The sequence below is a fragment of the Colias philodice genome, chromosome 18 (assembly GCF_061535455.1).
Source record: "Colias philodice isolate Cphi_HAF_F1 chromosome 18, ilColPhil1 Martin Lab GWU primary, whole genome shotgun sequence".
In the NCBI taxonomy this organism is placed as follows: Eukaryota; Metazoa; Arthropoda; class Insecta; order Lepidoptera; family Pieridae; genus Colias; species Colias philodice.
Genome location: NC_143103.1, coordinates 3,721,800 through 3,740,973, shown reverse-complemented (window position 1 = coordinate 3,740,973; position 19,174 = coordinate 3,721,800). Strand labels below are relative to the sequence as shown.

Sequence of the window (19,174 nt, the reverse complement as noted above, 5' to 3'; positions counted from 1 at the left end):
GTTTGGTGTTTCCTTTTGTACAAGTGTTTTGTTTTTAGTTCTAGCTATATAGGGAATGGTAGTGATTGCTACTAGTGACAAATAATTTTACAAGTGTTTTAAAGACATCTGATTTAATTTTTTTCGCATTTATCGTTTTCATTAGTTTTTAAGATAATTAATCACAGAAAATCCCCTTCAGTTTATGAGCTTATCTGCATTGAATCGATTTCCACAGAAATATAGTTGCAATTACAATCTTATATATATAAAAATGAATCGCAAAATGTGTTGGTAAGCGCATAACTCGAGAACGGCTGAACCGATTTCGATAATTCTTTTTTTATTATATTCCTTGAAGTACGAGGATGGTTTTTATGTAGAGAAAACGTAAATATGTACCACGGGCGAAGCCGGGGCGGACCGCTAGTTGACAATAAAAATTAAAAAGGAACGTCATTATATTACGATTATTCTGGTCCAGATAGTCTTATCGAAGATAACAAACCTAACGCTTGGAGTATGTGAGTTACGTTCCTACAAATAGGATCGGTTATGATGATACCGAATATAAATATTCGAATCACACGTTGAGTGCGTGATATTAATCAACACGAGGGAAAACTAACAACCGGTCGCCGCGGATCCACAAATGTTGGCAAAACCCCTAAATTCTTTAATGAATTGTTTCGCAGATTAGAATTTTCTCGTACTCCGTGGAATGTCGAAAAGAATGTTATGGGAATTTGTTTACTATGAATCTTGCAGCGACTCACCGTGTAAAGAATGCTTTATTGGATCTTAAACTGTAAAGACTTGAACAAAAGCGACGTAAATCTCAAGCGCTCAAGATTAAAAAGCTTTGCACTATATTTCTTTATGTTTTTCGTAGCGCTGCAGCTGATAGTGTCCAATTAGATTGATATATTATATAACGTTTTATTTTTAAATAACACGACGATTTTTCGCCTTGGACTTGAACGAATAATCAACAATATTATGTAGATTACATAAATAAATGACCGATACAGAAGTCACACAGGGTTCGCGTGTTTGCGTTTCAATTGGCGCCGACGCGAATTTATAAAAACAATTGGTGTACGTAATTAAGTGGTATTGTTTTACGTGCTATTGCTATGCTAGAAAGTGGGGGTCTTGATATTGTGGATATGATTTTGTTATTTTGGCTATATGTAATGTAGGTATTATGATGTATGATAAAGTTGATTCACTTTGTGCTTCTTAACAATTATGCTATTTAAGTATTGTCCAATTTAAATTGTTAAAAGTATTAACGGGGTAAACTAACGATCTTAATTTTATTTTTAATAGATATACGTACAACTATTATACCTGTCATATACCACAACATGTACATAATATTGTATCACATTGTTTGAAGTTGATACTATAAGGTAACTTGGTAACGTCGAAGCCCGAAGGTAAGATTACGGTCTACCTTACCTATTATATGATGTATCGTAAATTTATCTTTCAATGCATATTTAAAATAAACAAATTTATCGTCTGTCTGGTAATTATAAGATAGGTATTTATGTTTCATTCTGATAAAGAGTAGGAATTTTATAGTAGATATGTATATAATTTACCTTACGTAATTAATTTGTATAGGTAATATACTATATCAAATTCACCAGTATTATATACCCCAGTTGAGCCTCCTATTTTTAAATTACAAGCTGAAGCTTCCAATGAATTTTATTTTCAGCCGACTTCAAAAAAAGGAAGAGGTTCTCAATTCTTACAAACCGGGTGAACCGATTTTGATGTTCCATATTTTATTTGAAAGCTGGTGCCTTCTGGTTGTATCATTTAATTTTGTCTGATTCTGACAATCTGAAAGCCGTTTTGTTTTTGTTTAAATTAATGTTACTACAACTATTTATGTAGTTGTGTACTTCTGAGTTTCTGACCTACCTCCTCCTTTATTACTTCACACAGTGGGTTGCCTGGAAGAGATCACTCTATTAGTGATAAGGCCGCGTTCTGTGCTAGTTTGGCTATAAGTTTTAGTTTTAAGTAATTTGTATTATTAACAAGCATAGTAAAGTGTTATAAAATAAAAATGTTAATTCATTTTTAATATTTCACAAAAACTTGTTTTTAAAAGGTTCACAAGCATAGATTTACATAATTTTATAGTACGACATAGAATCTTCAACTGATCGAGTCTCGTTATTCATAAAAAAACCGGCCAAGTGCGAGTCGGGCTCGCGCACAAAGGGTTCCGTAGCAGCAAATATAATAAATTACAGTTAAATCAACCTATCTCAAAAACTATAAGAGATACTTTGATCAAACCAAAAATCGTTGAAAGAGTTAATTAGCATGCATCACCTCTATTTTTTTTAGAATTTTATACCCCGTAGTTATAAAAATAGAGGGGGGGGGACATACTTTTTACGACTTTGAGAGCTGATATCTCAAAAACCGTTCACTTTAAGAAAAATGTTTTTTAGAAAACTTTATATCATTTTAAAAGACCTTTCCATTGATACCCCACACGGGTATGTACATCGAAAAAAAAAATTTCATCCCTCAGTTACATGTATGGGGGGCCCCACCCCCAATTCTTTTTTTTACTATTTAGTGTCATATTTTTGTAGCGGTTCATACAACACATATTCCCATCAAATTTCATCACTGTAGTACTTATAGTTTCCGAGTAAATCGGCTGTGACAGACGGACAGACGGACAGACGGACAGACGGACATGACGAAACTATAAGGGTTCCGTTTTTGCCATTTTGGCTACGGAACCCTAAAAATGGTTAATTATAGTTACACGTACTACGTCAAATGGCGTTTATATAATATGGCTTGAAGACACGTGAACGTGTATAATACAAGTAGGGTTGTCACCTTCATCACTACATATAGGCCAGTGGAAATTAACATTAAATTCGCAAAGCACGATGTAGATTTGAATTTTTGGTATGTTGTTTGAATCAGTTAGGGTGATGTAAATCCCAATTTGCAACTTCGAAAAAGTTGTGCTCGCTGCGCACCACGTGATAAACTGCGAAAATTTTGGACTTTTTTCACTTTTTGCTCTAAAAGTCATAAACTATGCGTTTCCGACAAGTATGATTCAGTACATAAATTAAGGTTATTAAATTTGCAACAATTTAAGCCTAACCGCAGCTCTCTAAACCTTATAACGACTAAACTGTGGCCATTCGAAGATGGTTCATTTTTCCCGAAATATTGAAATTTTTAGTTTTGCTCCCGTTTGAAGCAAAATATTGGCAAAAACCGCTCGTTCTATGAGAAGTTCGTATAATAAAGTTGTAGTGCATTTAATTTTCTTTCATAAGAGCATAGAACAAAGTCTGTGAGACTAATATTTCACACACAATATCTGAAAAACAAAAAGAAGGTAGAAATAGATTTTTAAAGAATTGAAACTGAGAGCATATAAAATCATAAAAAGAATAATACTTTTTCATTTGCAGGATAGGTAATTAACAAAATTACAAAATTTGGGAAAGTTGGAAATAAGATTATACGCAAATAATAAACTGCGAAAATTTTGGACTTTTTTCACTTTTTGCTCTAAAAGTCATAAACTATGCGTTTCCGACAAGTATCATTCAGTACATAAATTAAGGTTATTAAATTTGCAACAATTTAAGCCTAATTAAAGCTCTCTAAATCTTATAGCGACTAAACTGTGGCCATTCGAAGATGGTTCATTATTCCCGAAATATTGAAATTTTTAGTTTTGCTCCCGTTTGAAGCAAAATATTGGCAAAAACCGCTCGTTCTATGAGAAGGTCGTATAATAAAGTTGTAGTGCATTTAATTTTCTTTCATTAGAGCATAGAACAAAGTCTGTGAGACAAATAGTTCACTCACAATATCTGAAAAACAAAAAGAAGGTAGAAATAGATTTTTAAAGAATTGAAACTGAGGGCATATAAAATCATAAAAAGGATAATACTTTTTCATTTGCAGTATAAGTAATTAACAAAATTACAAAGCTAATTAAATTTGCAACAATTTAAGCCAAACCGCAGCTGTCTAAACCTTATAACAACTAAGCTGTGGCCTTTCAAAGATAGTCAGTTTTTCCCGAAAATTTCAAATTTTTAGTTTTGCTCCCGTTTGAACCAAAATATTGGCAAAAACCGCTCGTTCTATGAGAAAGTCGTATAATAAAGTTGTAGTGCATTTAATTTTCTTTCATTAGAGCATAGAACAAAGTCTGTGAGACAAATAGTTCACTCACAATATCTGAAAAACAAAAAGAAGGTAGAAATAGATTTTTAAAGAATTGAAACTGAGGACATATAAAATCATAAAAAGGATAATAATTTTTCATTTGCAGGATAGGTAATTAACAAAATTAAATTTTCTACAACTTTATTTTATGACCTTCTCATAGAACGAGCGGTTTTGCCAATATTTTGGTTCAAACGGGAGCAAAACTAAAAATTTGAAAATTTCGGGAAAAACTGACTATCTTTGAAAGGCCACAGCTTAGTTGTTATAAGGTTTAGAGAGCTGCGGTTAGGCTTAAATTGTTGCAAATTTAATTATCTTTGTAATTTTGTTAATTACCTATCCTGCAAATGAAAAAGTATTATCCTTTTTATGATTTTATATGCCCTCAGTTTCAATTCTTTAAAAATATATTTCTACCTTCTTTTTGTTTTTCAGATATTGCGAGTGAACTATTTGTCTCACAGACTTTGTTCTATGCTCTTATGAAAGAAAATTAAATGCACTACAACTTTATTATACGAACTTCTCATAGAACGAGCGGTTTTTGCCAATATTTTGCTTCAAACGGGAGCAAAACTAAAAATTTCAATATTTCGGGAAAAATGAACCATCTTCGAATGGCCACAGTTTAGTCGTTATAAGGTTTAGAGAGCTGCGGTTAGGCTTAAATTGTTGCAAATTTAATAACCTTAATTTATGTACTGAATCATACTTGTCGGAAACGCATAGTTTATGACTTTTAGAGCAAAAAGTGAAAAAAGTCCAAAATTTTCGCAGTTTATCACGTGGTGCGCAGCGAGCACAACTTTTTCGAAGTTGCAAATTGGGATTTACATCACCCTAACTGATCCAAACAACATACCAAAAATTCAAATCTACATCGTGCTTTGCGAATTTAGGGTTTTTTAGTGTCGATTTCTACTGGCCTAATAGTATAAAACAAAGTCGCTTTCCCTGTCCCTATGTCCCTATGTCCCTATGTCCCTTTGTACGCTTAAATCTTTGAAACTACGCAACGGATTTTGATGCGGTTTTTTTTAATAGATAGAGTGATTCAAGAGGAAGGTTTATATGTATAATAAGATCCATTAAGTAGTGGAGAAGTACTGTTATTTTTGAGGTTTCTAATGTGATGTCGTAAAAAATTACATTTATTCCGCTTACATTGCAAACGCAGGCTGAACCCTACGAGTTTTATCAAAATAATGTACTAAGTATTATACACATTGAAAAGGTCTACAGAAAAGTCCGCGATGGTATATGTCTATCTCTTATGGATAACCCACAATAACTTTTTTTTGTCATTTACTTTTTACGACAAATAATGGCTAATTTTCGAAGCGATTTTAACCAATACAGCATTAATCCTTAACCAATTAAATACCATGGATACATTGTTCATTTAATATAGATCTATATGGCCCTTTACACCGTATGATTTAAGTGAATATTTTCGAAGATATTACAGATTTAAAAATTGCAGTTTATGCATCGCACGGGTATAAAATACATAGCCGGGCGGCCGCAAACGCTATTACGTAGCGTTTGCGGCCGCCCGGCTATGTATTTTATACCCGTGCGATGCCGGAGGCCGGAGCGGGCCGCTATATTTTTATACCTATACAACGTTCACAATTTTTCTGTAGTGTATTTAGTATCAGCATTGCACCCGTGCGAAGCCGGGGCGGGTCGCTAGTTTTCTATAAAGATGAAATATTATATTTTTTAAAACATGGCAAAAAACATACTGTTGGAAAAATTCTAAGAAAAAAAAAATTATACGTACATAAACGTATTTTCCATTTGAATAATATCGTTATAAATATTAGACTTAAACAAGATAAGTTATATTTAGCACTGTATTTACTTTATGATACGGGTATATACGGTTTATAGTACGGGTAGCAACCCCAGATGCGAGTGATATTGACGGACATCAGGGCTATAGAATATTTTACGATTATGTAAATACGCAGTAGAAACTGAAATATAAGTCATATCGGTTTTGCTATTTTGGAAACGCCCGACCGCTCGGCTCGTATTACAGATGAATTTAAGGTGATGAATTAATTTTTCTAACATTTACGGCCCTTTTCAAACCTTCGTAATTTTTATATTATTAAAATTTGTCGTGATGAAAATTCTTGACAAGAAAGTTCAATAGTAACACAATACGTCTACCGTTTTAGAAACATGATTCCATGATATTTTCTCGATAGAAAAAAAATACAAAGTTATCATTGTTATTTTTTTTTAATCTCTGGCATCTTCAAAATAACAAACGTAAAGTTACGACTTTTTGGATATTAACTATAAAATATACAACCTATACGTCTACCGTGTGAGAATTTTGAAATATGCGATGGTTTTGAAATAAACAAGAAATACTTGAAATTAGCGCGCGACCAGCCAATATAGCGAGAGCCGCCCTGTACCTTCCTACCCCGATCGCTGCACGAGTCATTCCCGCTACGGCCGTCACACGGGGAACTTGTGTCGCTCGCGCAATCGTAAAAAAGGGTGACAACACGATAAGACAAAATGAGACAAATGGGGACAATAAAGAAAATAAGAAGAAGAAACATAAAGGTTGGAGGAAAAAGAATGCTTACAATTGGAACAAATTAATGAAGTAAGTTGGTTTTATTTTAAATTTGATGATAATTGTATTATAGACGATGTTTGATATGTACCCCTGTTTTAAGTACATAACGAATGTGTATGATTTTTTCATTTATAGCATAAATAATCTGTTCAGAAATCCGGAATCCAGAAGGAAAATAAACCCACTGATTGTTCACAATGTGAATCCACTCCTTCGTAAGTACCTTTATTCAGTCAAAAATGTATGTTATCAAAGCTCTACTGGTTTTATCGCATGATTCCATTTTTAGCAAAAAGCAACAAAGTGCAAAGAAATAAAAAATCATGGTGAACTTAGTGGAAGTATGGCGGACATAATATGGAACAGGAGCTCATTGGAGTAGTATTATATTTAAAAAAAATACGAAATAATTTCAAGAATTACATTTCTTAGAAGGTGGTAGATAAGTATGTTGTATAAAGAATTTGATGTTGATATTTATTTCATTTATACTTACTACACCTGTGCGGGAAATTGCTTAGTAATAAAACAGGTTTATATTCATATTTACATAGTAATGTGAGTTTTCATTTCGAAAAATTTTGTGTAAGTATATTAAATTGAGTTCCTGGGTGATCTGGAAACACAATTGGGCCCGGAAGATGGCGCTGCAGTCACTCCTCCTAATGACATGAACCGATTTGGATGAATATTTGTGTGCACATTTCATTTTTGTGGGATGATTGGTTGATTCGCTTTCACATTAGCTAATATTATGTATTTTTGTTGTTAGAAAGTAAACTTAATTTAATGTTTATAATACATTATTATTGGTATAAATAAGCCAGTGTTCGTCTCACATTGCTGTACCTGCCTACCTACCCTACCAGGGCCTAACTATGTTCTGGCTATTTTATTTTGATTATTTGTGATGAATAATTACAATTATAATAGAGTGCAAAAAATAAATACATGCGTCAATATTTTGTGTTTTTTTTAAACAATTTTTTTATTTAAAAAAATATCATTCCGACCGCGGCTTTGCCCTTTGCAATTAGATTATATCGTGAATCCTGTCTTATCCCACAGAAGTGTTCAGTTCGGATAAAAAGTATCCTATGTGTAAATCCAGGCAATTAGCTATATTTTATCAAAATTGGTAATGTAGTCTTGACGTGATTAAGTAACAACTAACAAAAAAATATACAAATTAACATCCAAAGTTTCGCATCAGTTTTACTGTATTAGTGATATCTTCCACTCTTGACTTTGACTGAGAAGAATTAGGGTTTATAACTTCTTTCAGAAATATTACCTTTCATTTCTGGGCATGACGTAATATCTACGTCAGCATCAAATTCTATCTAAATCCATTCAGTAGTCCGCGTTATTGAGTACCATTTCATTTTTTCAGAGTAACAATATTTTTTGTTATTTTAAAGATTATTTATAACCTGTAGGTATTATTTTGTAATAAAGTAAACATTACGAAATAATAATAATTATTAATAATGTCTAAGTAGTTGTTAAAAAGAAGATTTATAAGCAAGAAAATAAAACCAATAAATCAACAATTAAATATATGTATAAGAATATTATAACTGTATGACGACTCCATACATGTTTGTCCCGAGTCGGCCAGCGGCAGCGCGGCGAGTATGCAAGAATGACTTCGCGCACACCCGCGTTCGCGATAGCGAGCTATTAGACTCCGCCCGCCAAGCAGTGGATTTTTTTTTGTGTATCGTCTTAACATGAATACACATTGTGCGGGTTCAACGAACCTGAACACAAGTTTATCCAGGAGATTTTATTTACTTACCCTCTTCACGTTAAGCCAGAAAGCTAAAGCTGTCTCTATGTAAATGAATTTTGTTAGGTTTAGAATTTAGATGTTATATTTTTGCCATTTTTTCGCGTGGCTCCGCTCCAGTTGGTCTTAGCGTGATATATACCTATAGCCTATTATAGCCTTCCTCGATGATGATGGGCTATCTAACACCGAAAGAATTTTTCAAATCGGACCAGTAGTTCCTGAGATTAGCGCAGTCAAACAAACAAGTAAACTCTTCAGCTTTATAATGTTAGTATAAATTACGCGGAGAAAATAAACAGAGCGAACAATCAATGTCACCCCGTCCGTCCTAGACCCTAGTGCGTCGGTCAATATTTTTTCTTTGTGATATTTGAACGAATTACATTTGAATAGAATACGTGTCCGGTGTTATGGAGCTGGCATTATCCACATTCCACATTCAATAGGTTTATTCAAATCGACTCGGGGTCCTTTTTAATAGGAAATTGGATGTTTACGTGGGTTTTTGGGGTGACTAGCAAACTTTCGTGTTTGGCGACGCAGATAAACACATTATCCTAAATTAACCTCATATATGATATAAGTAAATTTCTAGAAAAATATACATTTCGCAGTTATATTTGAATCCAAATTTATAAATTACTAGCGGTCCGCCCCGGCTTCGCCCGTGGTACATAATATTTACGTTTTCTCTACATAAGAACCATCCTCGTACTTCAAGGAATATAATAAAAAAAGAATTATCGAAATCGGTTCAGCCGTTGTCGAGTTATGCGCTTACCAACACATTTTGCGATTCATTTTTATATATAAGAAGATTATTCAGTTAAGTATATTTTTGAAATGCTATAATATAAAATTTCGAAATTACTGCACGAAATATGCTGAGCACAGGTCTGCATGACTACACAAACTATATCTAGATACGTAGGTACTATAAATCACTGTTTTAATATTAAAAGCCGTGTAAAATGTCGTGTGGCTAAAACTATGCGATCGTAAATTTATTAGTTTATAGCGTGTTTTATGTTTATGAACAATTAATTGTAATATTGTATATATAGAATAATGAACTAAAACTGCCTTAAGCTTCACAAAGCGGAGTTGTTTTATCTCAAGCTATCTGGCTTTATGACAAACCCCCGGAAGGCTTTCATTCAAACGGTTCGTCCCTTGAATTGTAATTTCGACACTCGACGACGTAAAACGTTCGCAGAAGCATCGTATTGCTTTAGTTAAAATAAAATAATGTCTTAGTACTGACTTCAATTCGTCTCGGAATGAGTACGTCGTTTTTCAACCGATTTTAAAAATAAAGCAGCGCTTTTAATCCAATTGAAAGTAATTTAAATATTCACATTGATATGCGTTAAATTTTCCAAACAAAAGGTCACAACAAAATTAGTAATCCAGTTTAAAATATAGATCAAAAAGATGCACGATGTCAGTTTATAATTAAATATTATGCTGTATGTCGGTTAATTTCTTTTCTTTATATTCATTTATGTTGACTGCTGACTTTGATATATCTATCCACACTATCGTAGGAGTGTCTGTGTCATGGTCTACTAGGTTTCACATTATAATGATAACTCACTACAGACTTCATTCTGTGCAAAACATTCATGTACCGTGTGTAATTTATACACTGAATATATGATACTAAATTATGTTTCGAATTGCCAGTTTCCATACTAAAACGTTCAACAACTGCCAAACTAATCACAACAACACACGTTATGAAATATTTAGGACCATAACTATTACAAAGTTTTTGTCACAAACATTAAAGAGGAATATGCGGCCCCCATTCTAAAGATATGAAGCCTCATTTCAGAGGAGAATAACAAGCGGTAAATTTTACGAGCACTCGAAATTATTGTGTCGTCGCGGGCGGCTAATAAAACTCGGATTTTTTATGTCTCCGGAAGGCGAATGAGCAGACGCCCCTTGGAATGGTAAACGAGTTAACCATTAGAATTAGCGAGTGCTGTTGGGGTAAAAGACAGGAAGAGAAAGATTGAGAAATATCTTCTCTAGGTTCTAGATCGACGCAGGAAACCCGATTACTAACTTTATCTTACTGTTGCTGTTCCTATTGATGTCATTTTATTTGAGTCGTAAATGCTAAACTTAGCTACATCATGATCTAATAAAAATTACGAACGATACTGAAACTTCGGTTCATTTGTAAGCTAACGAAATAAATAAAGTAATTAATTTGTAAAGCAATTCGGTGGATGTTTTAATGTTATGTCGTCCGTCGTCAGCTTGATTCATTGCGTCTTCTCCAATCCTAAAATTCGGACTATTAGCGGGACATCAATTAAACAAAAGGGTAGCTTTATTTCGCATCAGTAAGTTGTAGAAACGAAATGTTATATAGTATTTTAACAGTTTAATTGATTAGTATATTATAAGGAATTAAAGATTGTTTCGTTATGAAGTTGTTCGAGTATTTCATCATTTTAGAAAAATATTATAGAAATTCTCCATAATAAAATGAAATGGCATTATATAAGTCATAATTACTTGTGCCTTGTAAAGGTTGTGATGATATATTTAAAGCAGTTTAAATTTATATCAAGGCAGTTATTTCCGCCAACGCATCTCGTGGACCGTTTAGCTGAAACCCTACATTATCCATGATACTGGATGCAAGCCAATACATTCATAGGCGTTAAAACTTAAAGATATGATAATATTGAATAAATTTTTCAAATCACACGCTTATTTGCATTTTAGCTAGATGATTCATTGAATTGTTCAGTAATTTTAAATATTCATAAGTTATGAACTTGTTATGAAACTCCCTTACACTTACCCCGGAAAGAAATATGGAAACGTGTTATTTTTGCAAGAATAATTACACCTCAAATGTGATTGCCATTTCGCCTGTCGTTGTAATGCAGGTTTATTTGCAATTCCGTTTAAAAATACTGCAGCGGCTATTTCCAAGAGTTTTAACCCAATTTTTGTTTTTATGCCTCCCAAGTTCCTGTTGTATCGTAAACATTCGGCATCGCGAACATTCCACATATTATTAAAACATTTTCCTTTAATGATTGACCTCACTGCTGGTAATAAAATGCGCCAAACGATTCCTAGATATGTATATGCCTTTTCAAGTTGCTACCACTTTCACAAAATATCTTATTTGGAATGAAGATGGGAGTCTGTTTTACGCGATACCGGGTTTCAAAGTTTTGAACGAAACTCAAGGATAATATTATTGGAATGTTTAAGACTACCTAAATATTTTATGAAAAAGAAAATCATGTTATCTGCACCACTTATCACTCTAGATAGGATCTCTGCTTGGAAAGATAATAACTTGTCCTAAGTCTTGCAAAACTACCAAAAATAAATCATCCCGGGCGGAGTCAGGGCGAGCAGCTAGTAAAACATAAAGTCTGCTTGTCCATAACAATTCAAGACTCAAATTATCAATGTCGAATTGACTGGCGGCAGTTCAATGAACCACTCGTGCATTCTATGTTATCTGTAGTGACATAATCATATCGTGAATTATGATAAGAATGTCGCTTGAGCATTATTTTTATCTTCCGAATTATATTTTGATGAGTTCCTTTACAAGTGTTGATATTATGTAGTTTCAATTATGCAATGGAAACGTTTCTGTTTTCGTTTAAGTACTGAATTATCGTATGAAATGTTGTCGATATTTTTATTTTCGTCAAAATGTTTATCTGGACCTCATGTTTGTTACTTGGCTGTTATTTTATTTTGGTCTTCAATTGAAATGTCATGATAACCCCTCGGAGTCAAAACAACAGCTTTTGTAATTAAATCGGAATTTGTTTATATTAATTTCTTGTTCAATCAGATTAAATACAGAGCCATGTTGTGATAAATAATTCTACTTTGAAATACCTATTTTAGGTCTTATATAATATATAATTTATTAGATATAATTTATTATATTTTTTTATTATATTCTTCTTATATAATTTTCATGGATTATGCATATATGCATAATCCATGAAAATTACAATAGAATAGGTACATTTTATTTGAAATGCCGAGACTTAGCAGCATTAGCAGAAATGTTTAGTCAGAGGAAATGCTCTAATAATATGACTTCTTCTTGATTGACTTAAGTATATTAATTCTTCATATATACGAAATTCAATAACCCTTAAGAATAGCTCAAAAATATTAGCAAAAGCACTCTCCTCTAGTCACAGTAAGTTGACAGAGACCTTAGCCTAGCAATAAGGCGCTATTGCTCCCCGATTAGAAGGAAAGCAATGTTCACTTAAGTTAATTCGATTGCTTCTAGCAAGCCCAGTTCTGCCGTCTGCGGTAATAACATGAGACACGCAACCGAACTAAAGTCTGAACATTGAATGTGTATCGAGAACAGTAAAATTGTTGCTTTGTGTTATCGGGAATGCTCCAATAAAAAGCGGTTTTAGATATTCTTGTTTTGGAGTGTTAATTTGAATTTGTTATCAAAGACTATGATTATTAAATTCTAAATCGCCATTAATGTATATACAAGATATATCTGTATTTAGTTTTATACGTTGTTTCACATGCTTTACAAGTTTTACAATCAACTAGTAAACCCTCACTCCCAGTCATTTTTATAGCGTTTTTGTCCTATTTCGATACGGCATCCTGCTGTTAATCCTTACACCATTAATATTTCGGAATCCTGTTATTAATAGTGGTATCAGAACCCATTTATAATCCGATTTTACGGCTTACATTGGAAGTAATAAACTTAACTATAGCCTCTGCTATTACGAGCCTGTCCCTTTCTAATTGTCCGAACGAGGACCATTTTTCTTATATCGAGGTCCCCTTGATTAATTTCAGATAAAGTGCGACAGATCATTTACTACGGATCTAATTTGTCTAAACGTGGTTATCATTTGATTTTAATCTCTACAATCATTTGCGTTTTCTTAAGGTAGAAGTGACTATTTGAATAACTGATTTTTTGTTTGTTTGTTGCAGTGTTCTCGAAGGGACAATGCGAAACCCGGCAGTACCGCTTCCTCGCCAAAACTGGCGGCTACGCTTGGGTTCAGACCCAGGCTACGGTCATCACCGACAAACAACAGAAGCCTGTCAGCGTGGTCTGCGTCAACTACGTCATAAGGTAGGTGTAGTTTTAGACGGAAAATAACAAGAAACCATGATTAAGTGACGTACATTTTGACCACATTTAAACGTCAACGCAGTTTTTGTCCGGTAAATTTTATAAATCCCGGCTAAACAATAATTTCCGTTTCAGATATCAAGGTAAGTGCCATTTTAATTATTTTTTTAATGTCACATACATGGTCTATCGGTTACCTCACGGCTTTTAATTATGTTACCTATAAACAATATTTAATGAACGTATTCCTTATCTTGATCGTACAGTCCCCGTTGCTTTATTAGGAGCTCTTTCATTAAGTTTATTACATGACTGCCAATCAGCGAGCGTCGGAATGTGAAATATTACTTGGAAAAGAGATGGAGGGATCGTAAAATTTTGTAGGCGCTTCAGCGACTTGTTATAATCAAAACGAGTGGTTCTGCGAACATGATCATCATAAATCTAACTTAAAATTGATTAATCGCCTCATGTTGATGTTGGTAATATAATAATTAATATTTAATTATACGCTATACGGTTATGAAATCTAAAATTTCTGTCATTTCTAAGGGTAAGGTTAACAGTAACGTTATATTAAAAAAGAATCATGTAACATAAAACCACAGTAAATTGGACTCACCAAAAAACATTTCCCTTGACAATTGATATCCCTTGGACTGGTGATCTCGTAAAAACGCAAACTCTTAGGCTCTCAAATAAGGTCGGCCGATAAAGGGAGCCAGTTCGTAATCCTTTGATCGCGGGCTGCGGCGGCTTATGTAACAATTTGCCCAACAGCCTGCTGTGATTTGAAGCGCCGTTTGTTTTACTTTACTCCTATAATTTTCCTCTTATTCTTAGTTATCGTTCGAACACAACGTTATTGCATTACAATTTATTACTCGCAGATTTTGGTTGTGAAGATCTATGTGAACGTATGGTATCTAGCACTGTTTTCGTTTTATTTTCATAAATCTGACTACATCTATTATTAAGAATTTTATGCGTTAGTAGCGCTTGGGATAGATTATCTGAAGCTCACATTTTTGGCACACTTTAACGCTCTGAGTTAAAGAAAACAATTTATTTGCACAAGATTGCACTTATTGTTAAATGTATTTTATTAATGTTGCAAGCAACAGTGTCAACATATTTATAAACACATTGGAAATCGATATAACACTCCATCCAAAATAGGTTTGTTATGTCTTCAATGTCGAGTAAATAAATACGTTGTTTTCATTATAATTTCCTGATGGTTATAATTATAATTTATGTCTATCCACGATCTGATAAAATTTTAAATACTTGAAGACGCATTCTATAAACGTTAAGTAATTTTACCAAATGAGATTTGATATTTAAGTCGAAGAAAATTGCGAGTTTTATGTTCTGTTAAAAAAGGCGTTGGCATTATATCATATTTTTACGATGCTATTACACGGTTACAATTTTCCCTGTAGTCCTGTTAAGACGACAAATAAGAATATATTATCGTGGTTACACGCATATTGCCTTATATTTTTTCCATACTTTAATCGTGTTAAGGAAATAGTTTGTTTCATACCTTTAATTAACCTCTGTAAAAAGGATAGGTAGGATTATTAGGTTTTAGCTTTTTGTACAATATAAATATCTCCAAGTGCTTATCGACAGTTTTATTAACATTGCTCAATCACAAGTTTTTTTTTTCATAATTCTTACCAAAACACGGTGAAACATTACAATCTCATTTCACGCGAGTCGTAAAGAAATAAAGAACGTAGCAACTATGGTAGGTCTCTGCAATATTCGCTCCCGAAATTCTTTATCAGTGCCGGTGTAAGTGCTTTCTGAGTCGTATCGCGTTTATGGCCCATAGTCAGCCCTTGGCTTTTTGTTCATCGCGACTAAAACGTTCCCAGCTAACATAGAGGTCACGAATAAAATTATACTGCACACAAAATCTGTAATGGAAAATGTACTGCCCTTTTGCTAGTCATGCTCATAAAGATACATTTTTATAATTTTCAAGAAAGTACAGCTTATGGAAATTAACGTCAAAGTAAAGTCATTAGCACTAATAAGAAAATCTACCAAAATACTGCTATATTTTTTGTTCTGGTAGTAAGTTGAGGAGCTAATAAAACTGACATAACATTGACTTTCATAACAAGCGTAAATCTCTCACTTTGTTGTTTCCTATTCCGCCCATACAGTTTGGCCGGAGTAGAAACAAGGTTCAAGGCCGAGTCACCCACGTTATTTATAGTTTGTACAGGTTGAACCAGATTTATCTAGTTCACAATTTCATCTCTTTTTGTTTAAGAATTACGTAAAGCTAATAATAATAGCAGTTCCAAAGAGAATTGCGCGAGTAGGTAACTTTTTGTACATAATTAAAATTAGATTGCTCATCGTACTATAATTTATAACGCACGCAAGAAAGGAATATTTCAGGGCAATGTAGAATGTAGCATTAATTATAATTACTATACATATTACGTAATTGTCGTCGTACGTAGATAATAGTAAAAAGTAGTTATACCAATTAAATTAATAATACATTCATTAGCCTACTTCTAAATACAAGTGTCATTGCATCGTAAATGCAATGCGACGTTTTAGTTGTTGGCAGGTTGTTTGCTCACGCGAACAATATTTCCCTGAACTCGAATTTATGAAAAGTGTCAGGAACTGCTTCAAAATATAAAATTTAAATACGAACTCGCCTCGTGTCGAATAATTGACGTCGTGAGTTTTGTAACATCTTAGGGGCCATCCATTAATCACGTGATGTTTTTTTTGGCATTTTTTGACACCCCCTCCCCCTTGGTGATACGTGGTGAGGTTTAAGACTACCCCTCCCCCTCCCCCCTATATCACGTGTATTTTTTCGTACCAAAGAATAAAATTTTTAATTTATAAAAAAAATACTGGTATAAGTATCATCTAATTTTATTATAGAAAATTAAAGACTACTACATAAACGTTCAGATAGACAGAAAGATTGCAGTTTGTTTTTGAATGACATAAAAATAATGAAAGATATGCGAAAAAGCTGTACGCGTTTGACTAAAAATAAATACACGTGATATATTACTTTACCCCCCCTCCCCCTGGTGATATTTCGTGATTTTTTGATGGACCCCTCCCCCCCCTTTCGAGCCTCACGTGATTAATGGACAGCCCCTTACCTGATGCTAACAATGCCTTGAGATTTGCCACGAACTTTTGGCGCGTTAGGGCCATTTCTTATGCCAAAGGTTCCGCGTTCTCTCGAGTCGTATTTGTTTTTCTTTACTCTCAAACGATTACGTTCAATACTAACTATACACAGAAGTTATAAGTATTATTGAAGTATCCTTATATTTTGTATTTTCCTGTTAAACCAATTTAATATTGTATATGGTTCGTTTACCCTCTATTAACCACATTCTAAAATTCCTGTGACTAAATCCAGCGTAGAGTGCTAAAGTTACATTGTTTATGTAACGTAACCAATCTGTTTGTGATTGGGTAAACGGAAAATTTATCTTATCTGTGTTGACTTTAGATAATATTGTAAATGAGCAAATGAATGCACATATTATTATCGTCAGATGCAGGGAGGGTTATCAAGGGTGAAACGGTTGCTAGGTCTGTCCTTCCTGTCGTGGTTAATTGAAATTATAATAATCAACATCACTTAAGTAGGCAGTAAGACATTTATTATTTGGCGTGATGTTTCAAATTTCGTAATACGTACGAACCTATATAACAAGCAAAAACGCATTGTGATTTATTGTTTTTGAAGCTAATCGTTTGTTTATTGTTTTCTAATATAATAAAATTCGTTACGCAAACAACAAACTTTATTATTTGGTTGTTGAAATGCTGGTGAGACTCCAGATTATCGCTTTAATTATACAACTTCATTATATCGCGATGGGCCTGTCAGTTGATGAAGTATTAGACCGGGAGATACTGACACAAAATTTCGAGTCATTTGTAACTCTTCATGGCCACTAGAGAGCGGTTTGGTGTCGCAAAAAGTTGGACTCGAGATGGTCGCATTTATGTGATTACGTCCGATGGAGCACGTCACCGTATTGAAAATACAGCTGATTTGAAGGCCCTTGCGAATGATACTGGTACTAAGCCTTGTGTCAGTGGACCAAAGACTGATTCTTCATCTTCTATGGATGTTAAAGGTGCAGCGCGTAACAGGAGACTCAATAGAGCTAAATAAGTGATTTTATTTCGACTATTTCTTTCTTTTCTCTATTTTTCCTATTATTTACAAATAACTTTAAATAATGTATGCTTCTATTCGTGTTAATTATTGTTACTTCGTACGTTCGTTTTTCTTTTGTCCTTTGATTTTGTGCCTGTTGTTATGTATAGTTCGATTCTTGTTAGTAACTATATTGTATACATATTGCTTTTACCTATTTTAATATTTAACATGTTTTAAACACGGTAGTTTCTATTATTGTTTACCTCATTAGAATTTTATAATTTTCGTTTCTTTTTTGGTTGTCAAATGTCAAGTGTCAACTCATACTGTTGTCAGTGTCACTCGGATTTAGTCATGTGGATAAGGCACAGTGCATACTTTCACGACGAGTTTATCGGTTCTTTATTATATTATTATTTTTATTTTTTTTTTTTAAGATAAATATGTATGTTTTTGTTTCTTTAATTTTAATTTGTAAATTTTGTTTTTCCGGTGGGTTTGGGGTATTGAAGCGATTTACTTATTTTATATTTTTATTTTTATTTTTCTTATCTTACTCGTATTTATTATTCACGTACTTGTTGTACGGTTAATAATTTCATCATATTTTATATATTACATTATCTATTTATGTTTATATTATTATGTCTTTTGATGATAGTTCCGAATTTATTGATTGTTTAGATTCTCCTTTTTCTGATTCCCTTGGCAGCAGTGATGATAGTTTTCGTAGTGTATCTCAGCCACCTCTTGATATTACTCTTTCTTCCATTTTCCTAGATGTTCCGAGAAACTTTAATTTAGTTCATATTAACGCTCAAAGCATTCCCGCCCATTTTCCTGACTTACTCACTTCTTTCCTTTCCACGAACATACACGCGATCCTCATTTCCGAATCCTGGCTTAAGCCTAATCTCCCATCATCCGCATATACCCTTCCCGGCTTTAACCTTGTCCGCAACGACCGCACAGGGAGAGGTGGAGGTGGAGTTGCCATCTATATCCGTTCCCATATTTCCTATAAATTACTTTTTTCCTCTCCTCAACCCCCTCCCCCTAATTCCACTGAAAATATCCTTCTTGAAGTCCATCTGTCTAAGTCCAAAATTCTTGTTGGCATTTTTTATAGTCCTTCCCTCTCCATCGATTATTTCTCCAACTTTGAAGACCTCCTTGACCTCTATTCTCCCCAATATGACCATTCAATCCTTATGGGTGACTTCAACACATGTCTAT

At 33.6% G+C, this 19,174-nt stretch overlaps 1 protein-coding gene and 1 long non-coding RNA gene across 4 annotated transcripts in view; both read left to right on the top strand.

The window, feature by feature from the left end:
- The window catches only part of LOC149480337 (uncharacterized), an 80,653-nt gene that overhangs the window by 43,707 nt on the left and 17,772 nt on the right, over positions 1-19,174 (top strand). For all 3 annotated transcript variants that reach the window (XM_089706465.1, XM_089706466.1, XM_089706467.1), the window contains exon 7: positions 13,614-13,758. In XM_089706465.1, the coding sequence (XP_089562591.1) occupies positions 13,614-13,758 (145 nt within the window). The remainder of the gene's footprint in view (positions 1-13,613; positions 13,759-19,174) is intronic.
- Positions 6,635-7,772, top strand: LOC149480338 (uncharacterized). The gene is made up of 3 exons (XR_016317005.1): positions 6,635-6,859; positions 6,986-7,047; positions 7,122-7,772. It is a non-coding gene; the product is annotated as an uncharacterized LOC149480338 (long non-coding RNA).